This window comes from Penicillium chermesinum, assembly GCF_028974085.1.
Source record: "Penicillium chermesinum strain IBT 19713 chromosome Unknown utg000003l:1.0-5111272.0:1.0-5115320.0, whole genome shotgun sequence".
NCBI classification, from domain to species: domain Eukaryota; kingdom Fungi; phylum Ascomycota; class Eurotiomycetes; order Eurotiales; family Aspergillaceae; genus Penicillium; species Penicillium chermesinum.
The window spans coordinates 706026-724848 of NW_026695313.1; the positions used below are offsets into that span (position 1 = coordinate 706026).

The 18823-nt window shown below is 51.2% G+C and overlaps 10 protein-coding genes across 10 annotated transcripts; 4 read left to right on the plus strand and 6 right to left on the minus strand.

Annotated features, from left to right (window-relative positions):
* Nucleotides 1–517: 517 nt before the first annotated feature.
* On the plus strand, nt 518–1329 carry N7468_003162 (uncharacterized protein; the record flags this gene model as incomplete). The annotated part of the gene is made up of 2 exons (XM_058472459.1): nt 518–1019; nt 1088–1329. 2 exons carry the CDS (start codon nt 518–520, stop codon nt 1327–1329), a joined length of 744 nt encoding a protein of 247 aa, XP_058331462.1.
* Nucleotides 1330–1530: 201 nt separating this feature from the next.
* Nucleotides 1531–2418, minus strand: N7468_003163 (2EXR domain-containing protein; the record flags this gene model as incomplete). The annotated part of the gene is made up of 1 exon (XM_058472460.1): nt 1531–2418. One exon carries the CDS (start codon nt 2416–2418, stop codon nt 1531–1533), a length of 888 nt encoding a protein of 295 aa, XP_058331463.1.
* Nucleotides 2419–3137: 719 nt separating this feature from the next.
* N7468_003164 (porin) lies at nt 3138–4478 on the minus strand (the record flags this gene model as incomplete). The annotated part of the gene is made up of 5 exons (XM_058472461.1): nt 3138–3287; nt 3357–4082; nt 4202–4290; nt 4343–4376; nt 4431–4478. 5 exons carry the CDS (start codon nt 4476–4478, stop codon nt 3138–3140), a joined length of 1047 nt encoding a protein of 348 aa, XP_058331464.1.
* Nucleotides 4479–4925: 447 nt separating this feature from the next.
* On the minus strand, nt 4926–7195 carry N7468_003165 (asparagine synthetase B; the record flags this gene model as incomplete). Its single annotated transcript, XM_058472462.1, has 9 exons — nt 4926–4968; nt 5037–5141; nt 5196–6454; nt 6506–6654; nt 6722–6757; nt 6814–6840; nt 6919–6944; nt 7035–7085; nt 7170–7195. 9 exons carry the CDS (start codon nt 7193–7195, stop codon nt 4926–4928), a joined length of 1722 nt encoding a protein of 573 aa, XP_058331465.1.
* Nucleotides 7196–7697: 502 nt separating this feature from the next.
* Nucleotides 7698–8381, minus strand: N7468_003166 (E2 SUMO-conjugating protein UBC9; the record flags this gene model as incomplete). Its single annotated transcript, XM_058472463.1, has 3 exons — nt 7698–7946; nt 8036–8282; nt 8347–8381. The coding sequence occupies 3 exons, from the start codon at nt 8379–8381 to the stop codon at nt 7698–7700; spliced, it is 531 nt and encodes a 176-aa protein (XP_058331466.1).
* A 1098-nt stretch (nt 8382–9479) lies between these two features.
* On the plus strand, nt 9480–10175 carry N7468_003167 (uncharacterized protein; the record flags this gene model as incomplete). The annotated part of the gene is made up of 1 exon (XM_058472464.1): nt 9480–10175. The coding sequence occupies one exon, from the start codon at nt 9480–9482 to the stop codon at nt 10173–10175; it is 696 nt and encodes a 231-aa protein (XP_058331467.1).
* An 11-nt stretch (nt 10176–10186) lies between these two features.
* N7468_003168 (uncharacterized protein) lies at nt 10187–10654 on the plus strand (the record flags this gene model as incomplete). Its single annotated transcript, XM_058472465.1, has 1 exon — nt 10187–10654. The coding sequence occupies one exon, from the start codon at nt 10187–10189 to the stop codon at nt 10652–10654; it is 468 nt and encodes a 155-aa protein (XP_058331468.1).
* A 701-nt stretch (nt 10655–11355) lies between these two features.
* N7468_003169 (uncharacterized protein) lies at nt 11356–13078 on the minus strand (the record flags this gene model as incomplete). Its single annotated transcript, XM_058472466.1, has 7 exons — nt 11356–11460; nt 11509–11601; nt 11655–12164; nt 12212–12309; nt 12368–12619; nt 12718–12819; nt 12913–13078. The coding sequence occupies 7 exons, from the start codon at nt 13076–13078 to the stop codon at nt 11356–11358; spliced, it is 1326 nt and encodes a 441-aa protein (XP_058331469.1).
* Nucleotides 13079–13844: 766 nt separating this feature from the next.
* On the plus strand, nt 13845–14449 carry N7468_003170 (uncharacterized protein; the record flags this gene model as incomplete). The annotated part of the gene is made up of 3 exons (XM_058472467.1): nt 13845–13930; nt 14025–14080; nt 14196–14449. 3 exons carry the CDS (start codon nt 13845–13847, stop codon nt 14447–14449), a joined length of 396 nt encoding a protein of 131 aa, XP_058331470.1.
* Nucleotides 14450–15499: 1050 nt separating this feature from the next.
* On the minus strand, nt 15500–16979 carry N7468_003171 (ANP1/MMN9/VAN1 family protein; the record flags this gene model as incomplete). Its single annotated transcript, XM_058472468.1, has 5 exons — nt 15500–15666; nt 15724–15939; nt 15995–16042; nt 16095–16726; nt 16807–16979. 5 exons carry the CDS (start codon nt 16977–16979, stop codon nt 15500–15502), a joined length of 1236 nt encoding a protein of 411 aa, XP_058331471.1.
* Between the last annotated feature and the right edge of the window lie 1844 nt (nt 16980–18823).

The window sequence follows — 18823 nt, forward strand, 5'->3', positions numbered from 1 at the left end:
GAAGTGACTCCCTTGGGACAGAAATACGAAACAATGGGGTCAGGCTAAACTAACCAAGCTCGGGAGAGTGGGTATGGTTCTTGGCAACATGCATTAACAAGCCAACAATGTAACCTCCATCTCTATATGGGTCTAATTGTCTCTCAACAATTTCCGAAGCGAAACCCCGAAGACTAGTAGGAAGATTCAGGAGAGATAGCAAGTCGGCCGACTTCTGTTCTTATAAGGCCCATAACCTTGGCAAGTTAAGTTAGATCCTGTTCTTCAAAATCCTCGTTTGAAATCCTGGTGCAGATTGTGCCCGCCACTGGCAAGGATGAGGCTTTCTATTCTCTCTTTTTATCTTTCCCTGCTGATTTCGGGGGTCGCCTGCAATAAGTTCTCTGGTGCTTATGAGGTATGATATTATCCAGTCCCGCCAGCGAGCCCGGTGTTATCGTCTGCTTTCCTACCTATAATATGGTCTGATTCGGTGGTTTAGACGACTTTGCTCTGGTATGCCTACCGCATGGACATTATGGCCAACGGTGTTGCAGGCCGCTCGATCCTGAAAGGCTCTGACGCGGTAGCTACCGGCCCTCATGGAAGCTTTTACTTTGATGAGTTTCTGAAGGCTATTCAAAAGATTCCTCAGGATGGTTCGCTGTGGACTGGGTCCACCGGTATTGGCGAGACATTAGACCCATCAGTCAGTGATGCGGTGGAAGCTATTCAGAATGCCAACCCCAGATATCCCAACACAGAGGACCCCGCAAGAATCTTTCCTGATGCCTTCAAGGAAAGTACACCTGTAAGATTTCCGGCCATCTATGGAAAGGTATTCGATGTCATTCAGGAAAGCCGCCGAAAAATCACGAGCAGTGGAGTTTCGAGCGAATTTACCCAGGATGATTATGATACCGCTCTTTCGCGGGCTCGAGATGCGACTACAGGAATGCATCAAGGCCGTATTGCGGATGCAGACTATACGGCAATCGAAAAAAATAAGCGCAATAATGAGTCAAAAGGGTTTTCCTATGGTATGTCTCCATTCTCTGTGAAGTAGAAGAAAGTTAGCTAACTCTATATCTCCAGGAGCTGGTAACAGTACAAAAGTCAGCGTTGAATGGGCAAATGACATGGGAACAGCTCGACTCAGAGGCAAGTCTCGAAGCAGCTGATAAGGAATATCCAGGTAAAGGCCGCAAAAAGTTGCAGGCATCCATCCAAGCGTGGTCTCAAAATAAAGTTGGGAGCAACAGAGACCAAAGAAATGAGAAGAACCATCGGGAGGCCCTGGCATTTGCCCAAACTTGTAACAGCCGAATTCATGGAGATGAAAACTGCTGATTGGTTCGTCATTGTCATGTAGTTAGAATTTCCGCTTATACCCAGGTGATACCATGATGTTGGATTACCTGTTGGTATCTCATTGCTATGTTCTATCATCTCGCATTCGAGGCTGTAAACTTCCTTTCTGAGTTGATTGTATGAAGATATTCAAGGCTTATCTTGCTGGTAAATTAAATTGATGATCTCTAGTACAAATTGTCATTTGGATGATAAACCCTTCTTTGGGCTACTACAATTCGACGTACAAAGCCGAAACATGATGGCTGGATGCATTCTCGAGGATGCATTTTCGGATATCCTGTTCCTCTCGAAGCTGTCTTTCAGCTCCTGCTTCAAGGATTCCAAGGACTCCCTTCGGATTACCTCGCCAGAAATCTCGCGAGCGCATTCATCGGCAAAGTCGTACAGCGCATTGGCTTTTTTCTCGTCGGCCAAGGAGACAATCTGTACGGTTGCGTCACCTAGTAATCCAAACAGACCAGTCTGTGCGGCTTCTCGGAAACTAGCATGGATAATCACAACACGCATAATCACCCATAAGCTAGGCAGCTGTTCGAGAACATCAAATCTCTCTTCTTGCTGATCAACCATCATGCTAATCCAGTCGTCCATAATTGAGGGACGGCCGGCAACCAAGCGACTTTTCCACTTGAGAGAGGCCAATGCACTACCAAAGCTTCTTTGGTAAATTGATTGGTAAAAAGGGGTCCAGTTAAGATGCGCAGAATCTCGCTTGGGGTCAACCCAAAAATTCATACCGTCTCCACCACTCGTTTGAGAGACAAAAACAGCGTCATCTGGTCTACCCTTGAAGAAATCTTTTGTAAGGATGCCCCCTGATTCTTGGGCAACGAAGCGTGACTCCTTACAGACGCGGGTTATGACAGGCGGAAGCCCGTTCAGCCTTGCTGTGGTGATGACCCTGCAGGGATAGGACCCATCAGCGTTAGGCTCATCATAAATGGCTTCATCGGTCGGAAGATCCGTATCCCATACGCGATATGGGAGGCAAAGGCGCCATATTTCAAGTCGTAGCTCTGTCGGCAGCCTAGGGAAGATATGGAAGGTCCTCTCAGCTTCAGCCATGAGTAGAAACTGACAGTGTGCGTAAGGCTTTGTATTGACTGAAGTGTGTCTTAGAAAGCTTTCCAGCAAGAGTAAAGTTCACGAAGATAAACAGACGAGACAGGCGGTACAAACCGGCAGGACTCGATTAGGGCTAACAGGAGCGCCACATCCACGGTGGCACGGACGCTAAACCTGAAGGGACCGGCCGAAACAGGACGGGGCACCCAGCAAATCGCAATTGAAGTAACGATAGGTACCTTCCAACTTGAACTCTGGTAGCATTTACATCAGGATCCTGATATATTGAAAATCCTCTGTCCCACTTTTGCTACCTGTTCCGTTCAAAGTTCTCGAGGGCCCTATCATACCTCGTCCACTTTCGAGTTGCAAGCTTCCATGTTTCATGAAGATAAAAATATACCGTGGTGGCTAATAGTACTCATGAAATACAATTGGACACGAGCTGGCATTGCTAGGCTTCTTCGGTCTAGAGGTTTCCGAGATAATTCCATCAGACAAAGGGAACTGAATTTGATGTACAGTGTGTATCGAGCACAGGACTACGATGCACAGTTAATCTTTAGAAGGGAAAGACAACCAACCATTAGTAGATAAAAGCTTCGTTCTTTCACAAATCCACCGATAAGGCCACGATTACATCAAACAACAAAACATTTAAACACTTGATTGGGCATTGTCTCATACCCCTGGCTAGTTACAGCTCACGAACGAGGCGCTTAAGCCTCGAAGGTGAAGCTGGCACCAACCTTGTGGGCAGCCTGGTTCAGGTTCTGGGTATCGAAAGAGGCACCCAGGCCGAGAGTGACACCGGGGCGGAGCAGGACATTGTAGGCAAGAGCAGCGATACCACGGTCGTTAATCTTGGCCTGTTGAGGTGGAAAAAAAATTGGTCAGTTTCCAGGTATATTCGACGGACAAATTCAGGTAAAACGCACCTTAGCGAAGGAAGAGGGGTCCAGACGGTACTTGCTGGCGACCTCGAGGCCGACGGTGTTACCGGAGGTGGAGTCCCAGGAAGCCTTAGCACCGGCCTCGACCTGAGCGTTGACACGGTGGTAGTAGCTGGCAGAGAAGACAGACAGGTTGTTGCTGGCAGTGATGGCAGCAGAGTACTGAGGAACGCTGTATCCGACGGCGGCGGAGTACTTGGTGATGGCAGCCTTGTTGACGTCGTAGCCACCCTCAGCACCGACGAGGAAACCCTCGTGGCCGAGCACAGCGTCGAGGTTGGCGGTAGGGCCGTTCAACAAGTCGAAGAAGGCACGGGCGTGCAGGTTGGGCTGCTTGAAGTGCAGGTTGAGCTTGGCACCCTTGGACTGCTTGGCGGGCAGGTACTGGGTGAGGATCTCAGCCTTGAGGCCCTTGGCAATGTTGTTGTCCAGCTCAAGCTTGGTGTCGAGCGCGTTGGCGGTAGTCCAAGCCTGGGTGAGGGTAAGACCTGGGCGCGGACGGAATATTAGCTTTATTGAATGATTCGAGATGTTGGAGAGCAAGAAGAAGGTCAATTGGCGTGACGCAAGCTGGCCCGATGACATGAAGAAAAACGCCATCGGGCGTCCCTCGCGCGCGCCAATGTCATAATCGGGTGGTTTAAGAGGCTTGCAAGGTTTGCGCTTGGGGAGAGCTTTACCGGTAGGGGCATCGACGTATTTGGCCTCGAGCTGTGCGCAAGGATCATCAGCTGCTGCTGCGGTAATGGTGTGGTTTTGCGGGATGAGAGCTCGTCTCAGTCGTGTTTCGGAACGAACCCTCGATCCCGAGGTGGAAAAAAAACACTCACCTGGCCAGCGATAGTACCCTCGTGGGAGGACTTGCCCTTGACGGTGAAGGTGACACCGTTGGGGGCCTTGGACTTAACCTCAAGGTTGGCTGAGAACAGGTCAATATGAATCTCCTTTCGCGAATTGGCAGTTGGACAAACCCGGGCTGGCGTGGTAGAAGTCCTTGTTCAGGAGCTGTGATCTTGTTAGCTTCAATGAGCTCAAGCAGGAAAACCAGCTTCTTCATACGTCGTTGGCCGCCTTGGCGACATCGGAGAAAGCAGCAGGGGCAGACATTGTGAAGAGGATTGGATGGAGATGGGAGAGGTGAGGAGGGAAGGAGGATTGCGTTGGTGATGTTGGGGGAAACTGGGAAGGGGGAACCACGGGCCGCGGGGCCTGACGTGATTGGCTGTAGCCGGGTTACCGGGAAAGCCCGCCGTGATGTGATTATGTAATGGCCTCGAAATTCAGGCCCGCCGTGCGTTTGGCTGTTCGTTCGTGCTGCTAAATCACTAGCGCCCGCGTCATTAAAGTACGTTGACTATATGGAATACGGGAGGTGTACGGTACATGAAGATCACCATTATACGGAAACGGACCACGGAGAAGCCTTTATCCTCTAACCTTAACCTCGGTTGAAAATGCCCGTTCCAGTATATACAAGTCCTCTAGTTAATCTACCCACGCAGTTGCAATAAGCTCTTTTTTTGAGAATCAAAACCGTCCTGGGGCTGCTTCTTTTTACTCGACGTGCTGGTACTTCTGCTGGTGGTAGGAAATTGATCTATGCTTCGTTAGTAATGGAACACAACCTGGAATAGAGGCACGCAAGAACGCGTCGAAATGACTCACCGGCCACTGGGATCGGTCTCCTTGGACCATGTGGGGGTCCAACGCTCAACAGTTCCTGCACAGTATGGGGGGAAGTGCTCGTCGAACATTGTGCGGTACAAGTAGCTAGACAGAATCAGTATCAATCGCAACCAGTAGAGAACATCAGATAAAACATACGCTTCCTTAGTGTCGGGGATATCGTTGCCCCATTCAGGCTTGGGGTTTTTCATCATCTCATCAGTGACGTGCTGCGCGGCGTGATCCTTCAGGCCATCAATCCAGCTGTAGCCGACACCGTCACTGAACTGCTCCTTCTGGCGCCACAGAATCTTCTCAGGCAGGTAGGGCTCGACATCAGGCTCGTCGCTGGTGTCGAAGGCCTTGCGCAGGATATATTTCTCGATCCGCTCTTTGGTGATCATCTTCTCTTTAGGGTCGACACCCATAGCAGTCTCGAGGAACTGCTTGTCAAGGAAAGGCACACGAGCCTCCAGACCCCAGGCGGAGGTCGACTTGTTGGCACGCAAGCAGTCTGCCAGATGCAGGTTCTTGACCCGACGGACGGTCTCCTTGTGGAACTCCTCACGGTTGGGGGCAGCGTGGAAGTAGAGGTAGCCACCGAAGATTTCGTCACTACCTTCACCACTCAGAACCATCTTGACGCCCATAGCCTTGATCTTACGCGACAGCAGGTACATAGGGGTGGACGCACGGATGGTGGTCACATCGTAGGTCTCAAGGTGATAGATCACATCGGAGAGGGCATTGAGACCATCCTCAATGGTGAAGGTGAAAGCGTGATGCTTGGTGCCCAAGAACTTAGCAACCTCCAAAGCGGCAGCGGTATCGGGAGCACCGGGCAGACCGATGGAGAAGGAGTGCAGCTGCTGGAAAGTGGTGACGGTGGACAGCTCGTTCTCATCATCAATACCGACAAGATCGTTGGAGATGGCGTTGGCCTTCATAGCAGCACGGGTGGCCTCCTGCATGCGCAGTGTCTCACGCTGCGCAATAGCGGCAACCAGAGATGAATCAAGACCACCAGACAGCAGCACACCGTAGGGCACCTCCGCCATCAGACGCTTGCGGACAGACTTCTCCAGCATACCGCGGAGAACCTTGTAGTCGACTGGGGTTGAGGGAACGTTGGTAGGATCCCACCAGGTGGGCTCGAAGTAGCGAGACAGTTTATCGGTCTTGGAGTCATAGACATGACCCGGAGGGAAGGCAATGATGTCGTCGCAGACGGGGTGCAAGCACTTCAGCTCAGAAGCGAAAAAGACAGCACCGGGAGTAGACGAGGAGCGACCAAGGTAAAAGCTAGTGACACCAATGGGGTCACGAGCTGCAATCACACGGTCCTGCTTCTTGTCCCAGAGAACCCAGGAGAACATACCATCCAGGTGCTTAGGTGCGTCGAGGCCGTGCTCCATATACTAAGATTCGTGTAAGCAACGATTTTGTGCGACTCCATTCATGTCACATACTAAGGGGATGATGACTTCACAGTCAGAGTGTGTCTTGAAGTTGTAGTTGGTCTTCAAGTTTTTCCGCAGGATGCGGTGGTTGTAGATCTCACCGTTGACGGCGAGGGCGAGGGTCTCATCTTCGTTGACGAGGGGCTGGGCACCGGTGTCTAAAGACAGATTGTAAGCACTTGTGTGTTTGACGTCCTATTCTCTCATGCTCCGTAGGCGACATACCGACACCGACAATACTCAAACGCTCGTGAGCGAGGACTAAAAACACATTGTTAGCTGAAGTTGCCAGCATTGATCCCACTTAATTGACCTACTAGTGCTCTGAGCGCAGAAGTTTCCGCCTGTTGTAAGAAACATGTGTCAATTTCCCTTGCCATGGAACGGTTGCTCTATTCGCATTGCGACTCTTGGTGACTCACTCCAATCGGGACCACGGTGACGCACACTATCGAAAGAAAAAAAAAAGGCACGCCGGTCAGCGCCAATTCATCTTCCAATGGTAAACAATCGCAAAGATATAGAGGTTTTCACTTACGCCTTGGCCATGCGCAAAGCCGTGGGCTTGAACTTCTGCACATCGGGGTGACTGGGATTCAGTTAGTATGGGGTCAACCAGCGCAAGCCGCGGGGCATTGTATAGTGGGGGAATCCTTCAAGGTAGAGCACGTACTGGTGACACGCAAAAATTCCACACATGATGGGCAGCGAGCACTCAATTGGAAGAGTGGAATTGAGGACAAGATATGGAGGAGGAGGAAAGAGGGAATTGACTAAGCGCGACAAGATGTGGAGGGGGCCTCCGGGTGATTTTTTTCGCTGGCGGAACGAGGGGCGATGTCGGCTCTTTGACTCACCGATAAGATAACCAGCTGCATAAGCGCTAATCCTCCACTAAGGAACCAGCTAAGGAATGAAGGAAAGCTTTCTCTCTGATCACTCGTATTAGAATGATGTTATAGCTCATATGAATATTACAAGGGTTAGGCCTACATGGCTTTGGGTTTTTTTTTCACTTCAGATAACGCCTTCCATTTGGTTGAACGCCACGCCGCGGTCGCTAATATGCTCTCTACCAAGAGGTCATGCACGCAAGATCTATTCGTCTCTCGAGACCACCTTGGAAGAAAAAAAAGTGATCAAATACAAATAAAATCATGAAGAAAAATCCCATGTCGTAAGTCGTGCCGCATGTCCCTCCTTACATGGGAGGGTTCTCTTTGACCACTTGGCGCACACGGCGTTCGTAGGCCTGCTTGTCCTTCTTGAACAGGTTGTATGCGTCGGCCTGTGCAGGCGACTCGGGGTTGGGGTCATTCAAAAGATCCTGGATACCGAGGAGGATCTGTCGAATGGTAATCGCAGGGCGCCAGGCTTCTTCCTCGTTCAGGATCGAGAGGCAGACGGTGCCCGAGGGATAGACATTCGGGTGAAACAGCGGTGGCGTGAACTTGCCTGGAGGGGGAAAATATGTTAGGGATATCCTTGGCCGACAATGGGTGGTGGTTATCCCAGGGAATCAATAACGCAGGTACATACACTTTGGTGGCTTGGTAGGGTACTCTGGAAGTATGAGGATCGCATATCAGTATCCAGAATAAAATGCAGGTGTTGATATAGATTACCGTCAGGGAAGATGACATCCAATCGGAACGAGCCTCCTTCCCAGAGTGTATCCTTCTTTCCTGGGATGGCGCATTGCCAGTTCTTCAGATCCAGAGAGCCGTCCTCGCTGCGTTTAGGCTTGGCGACAAACCCAAAGGGATGATCGCGGCGCCACTGCTTGCTGTAGGACGAGAGATGTCAGCACGATCAACTGGCGCCACGAGATTGCAATATGCAATTCATACCGTTCCTCTTGCAGGCGGTTTAAGCAGAGTGACATGTTGCTGGTTTGATGGTACTGGTGAGGTATGGGAAACTCCTGGGTATCAGGAGGCTATAAGCTGCCGATTAAATGGAAAGCCACGCGACAGAGAAGGAGGAAGGAAGAGAAGAGGAGGCAACCGGAGATTAAAAACGAAGCTGCCGTTGCGCCTCAGTTCTTCCATGGCCATTTCCGCCCCGCTAAACTGGATTACGTAACCAGTTTGCCTGATCTATAAAAAAAGATCTGCCAAACAACATCACGACGATCAGGACATCTACTTGGAATAGTCTTTGTCAGGTAAGGTCTGTGAAAATTATGCTCTTTTAAATATCAAGAAGTATAGATTCGATTAGAGACATTTTCTGGCATACAAAGGGAAGCTTCGAGTACTCTGTAGAGCAACATGTCAATTAACCGCTTTACTGTTACGGACACGGTCAACACACTCGTGTTCGTTCTACAGAAAGAGGTGGCAGAAAAGCTGAAGTGGGTTTCTAGTAATAAACAAAGGCTTTCTTCTTCCTCTACCAACTTTGCACCAACAACAACACGCTTCACGCACATATCACGTATCAACAGCTCAACATCGCAGACAACTTTCAAGCATTTGATCCTTCCATCAATCCCATCAAATCAGATCAAACCTTGTCTCTGTTACATTCGTGATATTCACTATGTGCAAAGGCATTTCCTGGTTCCACCCTAGTTGCGGTCACTATGATCCTCCTGCGATGGACAAGGAAGAATGTTGGCAAGCGCTGAGAACTGGCGTTGAGTGTGAGTGCCAACCAGGCGAGAATACAGAGGTCTCGTTGGCTGGCGATTGTAGCCTGTGCCTTCGTAGGAATGGAGCCCATGGGATTACTGATCCTCAGCAATCCATGCGGCGATCTCCCCTAAGGCCAAGCCAGCGACCAGAACCAACGTACGTGTTCCCTTATCCAGAGAAGCCCCCCTCTCGAGTATACGACTGCTGACCTTTGGCTTTGTTTATCTAGAGTAAGATTCCCACTTCACAATTACCACTTTCCCTGTTACAACCCACAGGGAGGGTGGCAGCCGCCAAACTACTGGGACACTTTTAATCAACCACAGACTCCTGCTCACCACTCCATGCCCACATCCTCCACGCAAGCACCGTTCACCCCAACACCGCACGCCGCGCAAGTATCACAAGAAACGCACGTCGGCCCGTCTTCAAAGCCTGCTGGTAAGAAGCTTGATCCCACGCGGGTATTCATACCAGGCAAGCAGCTTACCCAAACTTCAGAGGTCACGCAAGAGCAGCAACGCAATCCAACTGCAGAGGATGTGCCATCCCAGCAGCTCGATCCAACCCGGCAGTCCACCCCACTCCAGCCAGTCACGCCAAATGGACAATCTGCAGCGCGTGCTGGCAAGCAGCTCGACCCAACCCGTGAATTCACCCCAGGTCAATACCATGCCCCAGCCCATGACACTTTGCCAGGCCAGCAACCCAACCCATTCTGGCACCCAGTCACCCCAGGGCAATCATACAATCCCACCTGGCAATCCGCCGGTCAGCACTTCAACCCAATTTGGTCTTCTTCAGTCTGGTCCGTCCCCAGCCAACAGTACAATCAACCCTGGGGCCCCACTCAAGCATGGCCATCTGTTCCGAGCTGGCAAGCTGCTGCAGGCCAACAATATCCCCCCAAACTTGCCAGCCCCAAACCTGCAAGCCCCGACAGGCCCCCGGTCTATCTCAAACCGGCTATCACCAATCCGCCGTCCCATTCCCAGCCGCCGCAATGCCAACATTGGACGTGCCTCCGGTGGACAAGTTAGCTCCAACCAGCATGGCCTCGCCGCCCAGCATGCTCACGCAGGCCAGCTCAACCAAACCCGCTCAACCTTGTCAAACCGCGCTGTTTACCCCTACTTTCCACCGCAGCACCTGGCCTCATCACACCCCTAAGTTTGACATCGAAGATGGCCCGATGTGTCCTATGTGGGCAACAATCGTCAAGCCAGATGGGCCTCCGCTGGATTTTGACTGGGCTGAACTGAAGAGTAATGTGCGAGTACCAAGGCGTGGGTTATCTTCCTCTCCTGTTGTCAATGCGACTTCGTCAATTAGCACTGATTCCGAAACCTGCGGTGACAAATTGGCTGTGCTAGAGCCCAAGTGTGCAGGCAAGCCTGCGGTTGAGGAGTCTGCGTTAGATTGTGAGTTTAATACCCAGGAAGATGTTGTTGATTTTGATTCTGACGAGTTCTTTGATGCAGAGTCAACCCTTTTCTTTGATGCTGAGGCCACCCTTTGAGATCTTCCTCAGAGGGTGTTGCCAAAACTCAAAGGGAGAGGGAAGCTTGTACAAGCGGGGTGTTTGTTCCTTCGATTTCTTTTTGTGTTTATTGTTTTTCTTTTGCTTCCGGGGGCGGGATCTAGCAGATTAATCTACGTACCATGTCTAGTCCCGAATAATCAAAGTCCGTTTTCAAATTTCATCAGGTAATGTAGTGTTGAGAGTACACCAAAGATCCAATCGTAGAACAAGTATACTCTACGCATTTCTTCAGAATCCACGAAACTTATCAAGACGATTTCCCAGAAGAAACATAAAACCTCCGGTAGCCGTGCAACCTGGAAAACATTTAAAAAGATATCGGAAGACTAGAGGGAAGGGAACGGAACTCACCTGAAGAGAGAGAGCTGGCATCTCAAATTTGATAGACACTCCAGGCTGAAATTCTTGAGTTGGACTTGGTTTAGGATATGATCAACTTAGGATGATGAAAACATGAGGAACCTGGAACGAGAATATCATCCGACACTTCGAGTGCATGCTAACTTGGTATCAAAGAAAAATCCACCGGGGATGAGAACAAAAAACCGAAACGCCAAGTTGTTTCCAGATGGAAAGCCCCATCTATACTCTCGCACTTAAAGAGAAGGATTGTTAGTCCCCGGGCTCTCAGATGTGGCCGAGGTAATAAGTCATATATTCTCACCCGATGTCGTAGCTCAGTCAGAGTAGATACCCTGCTCGAACTTCTCCAGCTCGTAGAAACGAGCCGAGACAGCTCCCTTGCTGTTCAGAAAAGTATGACCGTCCAGAGCATTGACAGCCTGTAGACCATTAGTAGCCGTTGTAAGAGAGTGGGAAGAAGGACATACCCGCAAAGCAGACAAGCTGCTTCGGAAATGGACAAATACAGGGACTGAGCCCTCGACCTGACTGGCCACGAAAACACGCTCCACATCCCCGAACTGAGTAAATCATCAGCAAGCGAGCCTTCAGATGTCAGTAACGGAACACATACCTCTTTCGTGCATTCGTCCCCAATCTCCTGCATCAGGCCTCCGCCCTCCTTGACCAGCTCAGCCTCTACGTCCATGCCATCCAGCATGCCCTTCACGATAATGACCTCGCTAGTCCGGCCGAACTTGCCAGTCTTCTCCTCGCCCTTCTGGCCACCGATGATCTTCCCCTGGCCAGCACGAGTAGCGAAGCCCCCACCTTCAGAGTCTGGTCGCTTCTTCTGCTTGACCGTCTTGACCTGCAGAGGGGTTTTAATGCCCTCACCCGAAGCACCGAGTCCAGATCCCTTGGTCCAGCCATACTTTGTGAGCAGACGCTCTGCAAAGCCCTTCTGGCCTGGGCGGCTGGACTGCGGAGCATCGCCCTCCGCGGCATCACCAGCAGCTTCCGCTTCCTCGACGATGGGCTCTTCAGACTCGGCTTCAACCTCCTTGGGTGGAGAGTAACGGACCGGGGAGCGAGAGATGGTAGCCGAGTATGTCTTGGCGGCATCGGGAAGGGGGAGATAGGCCTATCAGGCTGTTCCGCGGGACCTTGGCTCATTTGCGCGCGACGAGCGAAGGCATCTTCTCCAGATGCATCGTCAGTGTGAGTCGGTGGAGCTGGATCATTGAGGTTAGGTGGTGGCGCGAAGCTCATAGGGGGCGCGAATTGAGCTAAGAAAATACATTAGTTTCGAACTTTGTTAGCTTGAAAGGGCAAGCATCAACTCACGGTTCTTCGGTTGAGCCGAATCCGGCATGTCCAAGTCCTCGCTCTCGGGACTTCCCATTTGATGCGCATGGAGATGATCCTTCCAGTCGTGGATCTCGCGAATTTTCTCCTCGCTGCGCTTGTGCTGTCTGGGATCGGTGAAACGAGTAGGGTCGTAGATCTTATCGGGGTTCTGAGGTGTATACTCAGGTTCCCTATTCTCCTTCTCTCTCTGTTCTTCTTGCGCCGCTGCTTCCTGCCGCCGCGCTGGTGCTTCTCGCTCGTATTATACGCGTAGAGGTCATCCTCTTCCTTCGAAGTCCACTCGCTAAATGTCCTCTTTGGTGCAGGATTAGTGCCTGGCAATGGACCTATGGTCGGTTGCTGTGGAGCCTTGGGCAAAGTAGGCTTCTTCGCCTTGGATTTCTGCTGCGGTCTCTTGGCATTCGTGAATTGGAATGGAAATGCGGGAACTATCAAGAGAGAAAATGAGCTTGAATGAAGTTTATTTGGGGCTGGGAGGGAATAGCGGAGGTTCATGTAGACTGTCCACCTACCGAACTTACCTTGCTTCGGCTTCGTAGTGTGCTCGTCAGGTTGCGCGTTAGGGTCGTCTTGTTTGAAGATAACCGGGGCGCGAGAGATAACTCCAGGTTCCGAGTTGTCGTGCTCGAGCAAGTGAGGGTACAGAGCCGTCCGCAAGCCTTTCGGCTGCGCGGGGTCTGACGCCATGGCGTGATTGATGCGGCTCCGAAGAACTTGTCGTAGGTGTCGTGTTGTCGGAGTTGTTGCGGGGAAAGTCGTCGCGTCGACGACAAATCGATAAGTGGTTGGCAGAATTGCGACTGCCGCCTTTGGCAGCCTTCCAACTACTGCGTCCAGAAGAACCTCCCCACTTTGCTTCTACGCCTGTAGGATAGATCTCACTCATAGCTCTTGTCTTAGCAACCTGAATATGCCAACCCTAGAAGAGGTTTCTATGACTAGTAATCGCTGGATCTTGTATACAGCGTCTTAACGCATTTCGTATCCTGGCCGCCTCTAGCCGCATTTCAAAGCTATGCCAGCTAGACTGTAAATTCGGCCCTTTCGCATAGTTCAAGAAGCGACTTAGAGTAATCTAGCAGCATGTCTGAGACGGCACCATCCCATCGGCGATTTACAAATTTCGCAGCCTCTTGAGAAATAATCCCACGTAGATCCGTGATACGTCTCCGCGCACATACTCCAGCCCGGAGAAAATGCCGAAGCGTCGGGAGGGCCATGAGGGAAACCCCCAGACTAATACGGAAAGTCCATTGGCTCGAACCTTCCAATTCCAAACCCCCAGAAACATCCCTTAAGCTCACCGAGAATGCAGATTCCTCTCGCCCGTCTCTTCTACGCAGCACGCGCCCCCGCATCCACCCACGCTCGGCCACAATTGCTCCCCGCATCCACTCTATTCCCGCGGGTCTCTCGGAATCCTCTCTCTCCTCATCTTCTATCCTCACGCAAAATGTCTTCTGCGCCTGCTATGAAGGAGTTCGTGTGCATCCTGCCCGATAAGCCCGGCGCTCAGGCCAAGCGTCTCGAGGTTCGCCCGTGAGTCGGCCCACTGTTTTCCTCTCACACACGTACACTTTCTCGCACACTGCGTACAAAAGATCCGAGTCTGCAAGCTAACTTGACTCGCCAGCTCCCACCTTGAGAATGCAAAGGCCCTGACCGCTGCCGGTTCAATTGTTGCGGGCGGTATGTGTTCCCTGTCGTATGCGCCTGTATAACCATGCCCGTCGTGGAATCTGCGAAAATCTACTTCTCCTCCGGAACAGAGGTATGGGTCGTGTTTCTAACAAATGGTCCGCAGGAGCCTTGCTCGAGTCTCACCCCGCTGAGGGGGAGGCGCCTGTCTTCAAGGGCAGCATGATGATGGTTGTGGCCGAGGACGAGGCCGCCGTTCGTGCGCTTTTGGAGAAGGATATCTATGCTCGCGAGGGCGTGTGGGACCTTGAGAAGGCCCAAGTTTACCCGGTATTTTTATCTCTTTTACCACCTGCCTTGGAGGCTCAGCTGAGGCTTCAACGGGGTTTTGTCATGGATGCTAATGGGAATGGGGTTTAGTACAAGTCTGCTATTCGTCAGCCGCTGTGAGAGGATGCAGGGCGTGGAGTCAGATTACAAATGCAGTGTATTCGATATCCTTAGGTTCATAGAAATGAAATGAGCAGGGAAACCTACTCCATTATTATACAGAATGGATGGAGACCGTAACTTTCGTACATAATACGTGGGAGGATGTAGCATTTTATCAAACTCGGGAGCTCCCGCGGTCAGCGGGATCGTGATGTCAAAGCGTAGGCCGAGAAAATAAAGCCTGAGTTGGAATCTACTAAGAATCCTAGCAGCAGTGCGGGTTTGTACCAACCATGCCAATTTCACTTCTTAGACTCCAAGGCCGTACAATTTATTATATACACGAACACCGATCGGGTAGCCAAGGCGTCTCGTCGTATTTCCGCCGAATATCAATGAAAACAGGCACGAGTCCACGCAAGACGTCTGGAAAACCACCCATGCTACCTGCGCCTCGACGAGACACAGGGGATTGAACAAGGAAGATGGAAAAAGACTCTGCAATCACAAAGCCTGGACTGGTACGCAAAAGAAACAACACATGACAAAGAAGGGCCGGCTCTCGGCCCCTACATGGATGGTGGCACGGGAGGGGAAGACAGGACAACATCCACCACATGACGTTTCCCCATTCAAGGGATGTCCACTAGGTAAATGAGCACAAATCAAACTATGGAGGTCTGAGAACTGGCGAACTCTATAGACCTGCGAATCCTGCCGAACAACGTTTTCCCCGAGCGCCAAGGTAACAAATACAGTCCCACACACTCCCGAGAACGCGGCACGAAGATAGTGGATTATGGAAATCATTAGGCTGCCGTCACGAAAATCCCTCCAAGAGGAACAAAAAGAAGCGAAAAGTGGAACCACAATAGGTTTGGGTATGGGAAACATCGCGTCCGGGCACGAGAATAGTCGTAGAGTCCCGGACGGTCAAAAGGAATTGGCAAAATGGAGGGCAGTTGTGGCCGGCCGAAGCCAAAGGTCAACTTTGAAACAAGGGCCAGCCAGCTGAGCTTATCATACAAAAGGCGTCGCCTAGTATGCCTTGCGATTTCCGAGGTTACCAGGCTTCTCGTCAGTGTCAATATGCCACACCACGTAGTTGGGCAGGCCAATGACCTGGTAGCCGGCGCGCTTGGCCATCTTGGCGAAGCCCTCGGTCTCGGCCTGATTCTCGAATGCATAAGCGGGGAAGTTGATACCTATATGTGATGATTAGAGTTGGAGATCATATTTCGCGAAAAAATGAGCTCGCATACCTGAACGGTGGACGTCAGCCTTCACGAGAATGTTGACACCGCCAATACCATCAAGCTCAATTTCGTCGTCCTTGTTGTTGCGCCAGTCGCCCATGCTAACCATGTATGTTCGGCCCGTATCGTACTCCTTATAGCCTTCTGCAAGAACGGTATCGGGGTCCAGGGTCTGGCGGAGGCGTCTGGCCTTATCCGAGTCAATCCACGAGTTGTAATCGACTTTGCGACGGTTAGCAGGGAGAAGATCGGTAATTTAGGGAGGGGGTAAACATACATCGGCCTTCGATATCACGGCCATCCTGGTAGCGATGGAACCAGATGTCTGCAGGGTGTTAAGAGGTGCATCGTGTAGGATACGGGCAGGGGAAACTTACTTGGCACCAGAATATCCTTGTCATGGGCCATGAAATCCTCCAGAATGCGCTCTGGGCAATCCACAATATCCACATCGCGCCAGTAAACCCAAGAGTGATCGGGCTTGAGAGCAGAATAGAGCAGGTAGTTGCGGGCACGGCCAATCGCCTTGCGACGGGGGCCTTGGGCCGCAAACCCATGGCGTTCCTCCACGCTCATCTCGATATCAGCTCCGAAATCCTTGCGAATGACGGTTGCGCTGCGGAACCGGACTTTCTCATCGGCATGGTTTTGGATGCGATCGAGTTCGGAGGCAAGATTGGCCAGCGTGTCATCTTTGGTGTCACCGACCAAGAAGGCAAGGTCGATCAGCTCGTGAGGATAGCTGAGCTTGTAGAGCAGGTCGAAGTATTTCTCGAGGTAGGGGGCGGCGTCGCGCAGAGGAGTCAGGATGAGCACGCGCTCCCGATTGGCAACAGCCTGGGTAGTGGAGGAGATAGGGTTAAGATCGACATCGGTGATAGTTGTGCTGTTGACTTCGTAGGGTTCATGATGGTTAAAGAGGACGGGGGTCTGGGCGTAGCCGTTCCATTCGACCATCTCGTTGATCGACATCTCCATCGGAGATTTCGAGGAGCCATAGCAGTAGAAACTAGTCCGATCGGTTAGCTCACAATCCCATGCAAAGCCAGCAATCTCATGTTGCTGAATAAAGATGGATGGGCCGCATACTTTTGCATCTCCGACGCGGACTTGCTCACGCCACGCCACAGGAGAATGATCAGGCCCGTCACGGCCACGGAGACCAAGAAACGAGTTCGCGTCAAGAGAACCAGGACAGCCCTCCAGGGAGGTAACCTGGACCTGGCGGACTTCCAGTTAACTCCGCCCTTGGGTAACAACATGGCGGATGTGGGTAGAGGGAACGAGCGAAAGGAGAGTCTGGACTTTTTTTCTCTGGAGCCTGGCGAAGAAACGGCGGCGATCTCGGGGCGTATCGGTCGCGGCGCCCGTCGATTACCCCTGACCGAACGAGTGAGGCCTCAGAGGACGCGCAGAGGGCCACAAAGGTCAGCGAAGGGGTGATGAGCAAGATTGAAGTGGAGAGTGATAGGGAGGAGGGAAATGGCTGAGGACGGATCGCCGGGGAAATTGCCAAGCGGGAACGGGGTCAAGGTCAGTGAGACAGCCTCAGCCTGCGGGCTTTTTGGGGGGGGGGGGCCGGTCACTCGGTTTTCCCTTTTTCACTACGCAGGACTAAGATGGATTCCGTTTAGCTTTTCTTTCTCCCATTTCGTCCTAAAGTTACCCTCTGCTCCACTCCTTAACTTGAAGGTGTTGCCTTATTGCGTGTCCTTGATGCACTAGGATTCCGGTTGTGGCGTTAGCCCCTGATGACTACGTCTGCAAGTAACCTGTGCTACGAGGATTGGCCTAGGCATGTCGAGAAGAAAACGCTATCATTTGGGTCAAGCCAAAACCTATTAGAACACCTTGCAAGAAACGGCCTAAGAAGAAGCCAAGTAACCGTAATCTAAAATTGGCAACGCGCTACCGCACAATTCCCCTTTCCAGTCTGGACCCTGAACGATCGACCGAGACAAAATCGGATTTGACCGAGAGATCAACAAGAATCTCAGATGTTACGAGATGAGGCTTAGCATCTAATATGCAGGCACCGGCTTTGCCAAACTGGTTTTGTATACTTGGGGTTGTCAGTGTTTATAGTTGACCCGGAGCCCCCACAAATCCAATCGTCATCTTACCATATATAAGCATATTGACCGAGACACAATTCACTTGAATGACAAGTTATGGTACTCGGCTCTAGGTGTTGTACCATGATTCATTGCGACTGAATAGAGGTTGAAGCCATTTCAAGGGGTGAATCTCTCAAGATCAGCTTGCACCTGTGAACTAGCCAGCCTGGTGGAGAAGTTCGGGCCACGTAAGCAGGAGTCAATGCCCAGCAAATGATGATTCAATGGCTGACTGTTCCGAGTCGTCCATTTGCATCTGGTCTTGGCTTCTAATCGATTAATATACTCGTAGTGCTCTATTCATAACCTCCTAGTAAACGTCCATGTCGATTTAAGACATGGGTAATCCATCGCGTCCCACGAAAGAGTTTTCGGAGCGCCGGAAGCAACGGAACCTGCCGGCTCAAAAAACAAAAATATAGTCCGTATGGAACCTTCAGGCTGCCATATTAAGCGACCAAACCTGACAACCGCGGAACAGTAGGAGAAAAGCAAAAACAGCAAGTCAAGGCATTGGAGAACCGCATTGCATCAGCAAAGCCATGAACCAACCCCACCAATGGCGCTGGCACTGCTGGCCAAGGCATCAGTCAGTTCAATATCTCCGGTCGTGCTACCAACACTGGCAGCCATTGAGAACCTTGACGAAGAAGATGCCCACTTAAGAGCGGGAATCAAGCCTAGTGACATAGCCGTAATAGATATACTCAGGCTGGCCTTGCTACTCTTCGCGCTCAACGTCCAAATCTGCCACTCTTGGAGACATACCAGAGATAACCTATGATACCAGGCAGGATCCTGCTCCCTCAACGTGAAGCGCAAAGCTGCCACCATTCTATCACGGGCATTCGCCAGAATGGACTATGCCGTTCTTCACTAACGTTACAGCCTTCCGGATTAACATCGCGCCGGCGAGTGTTGAATTTCAAGATATATTTTTAACGAGGGAGCTATATCTCCAATTTATGAAGATATCAGCGAAGAAAAAG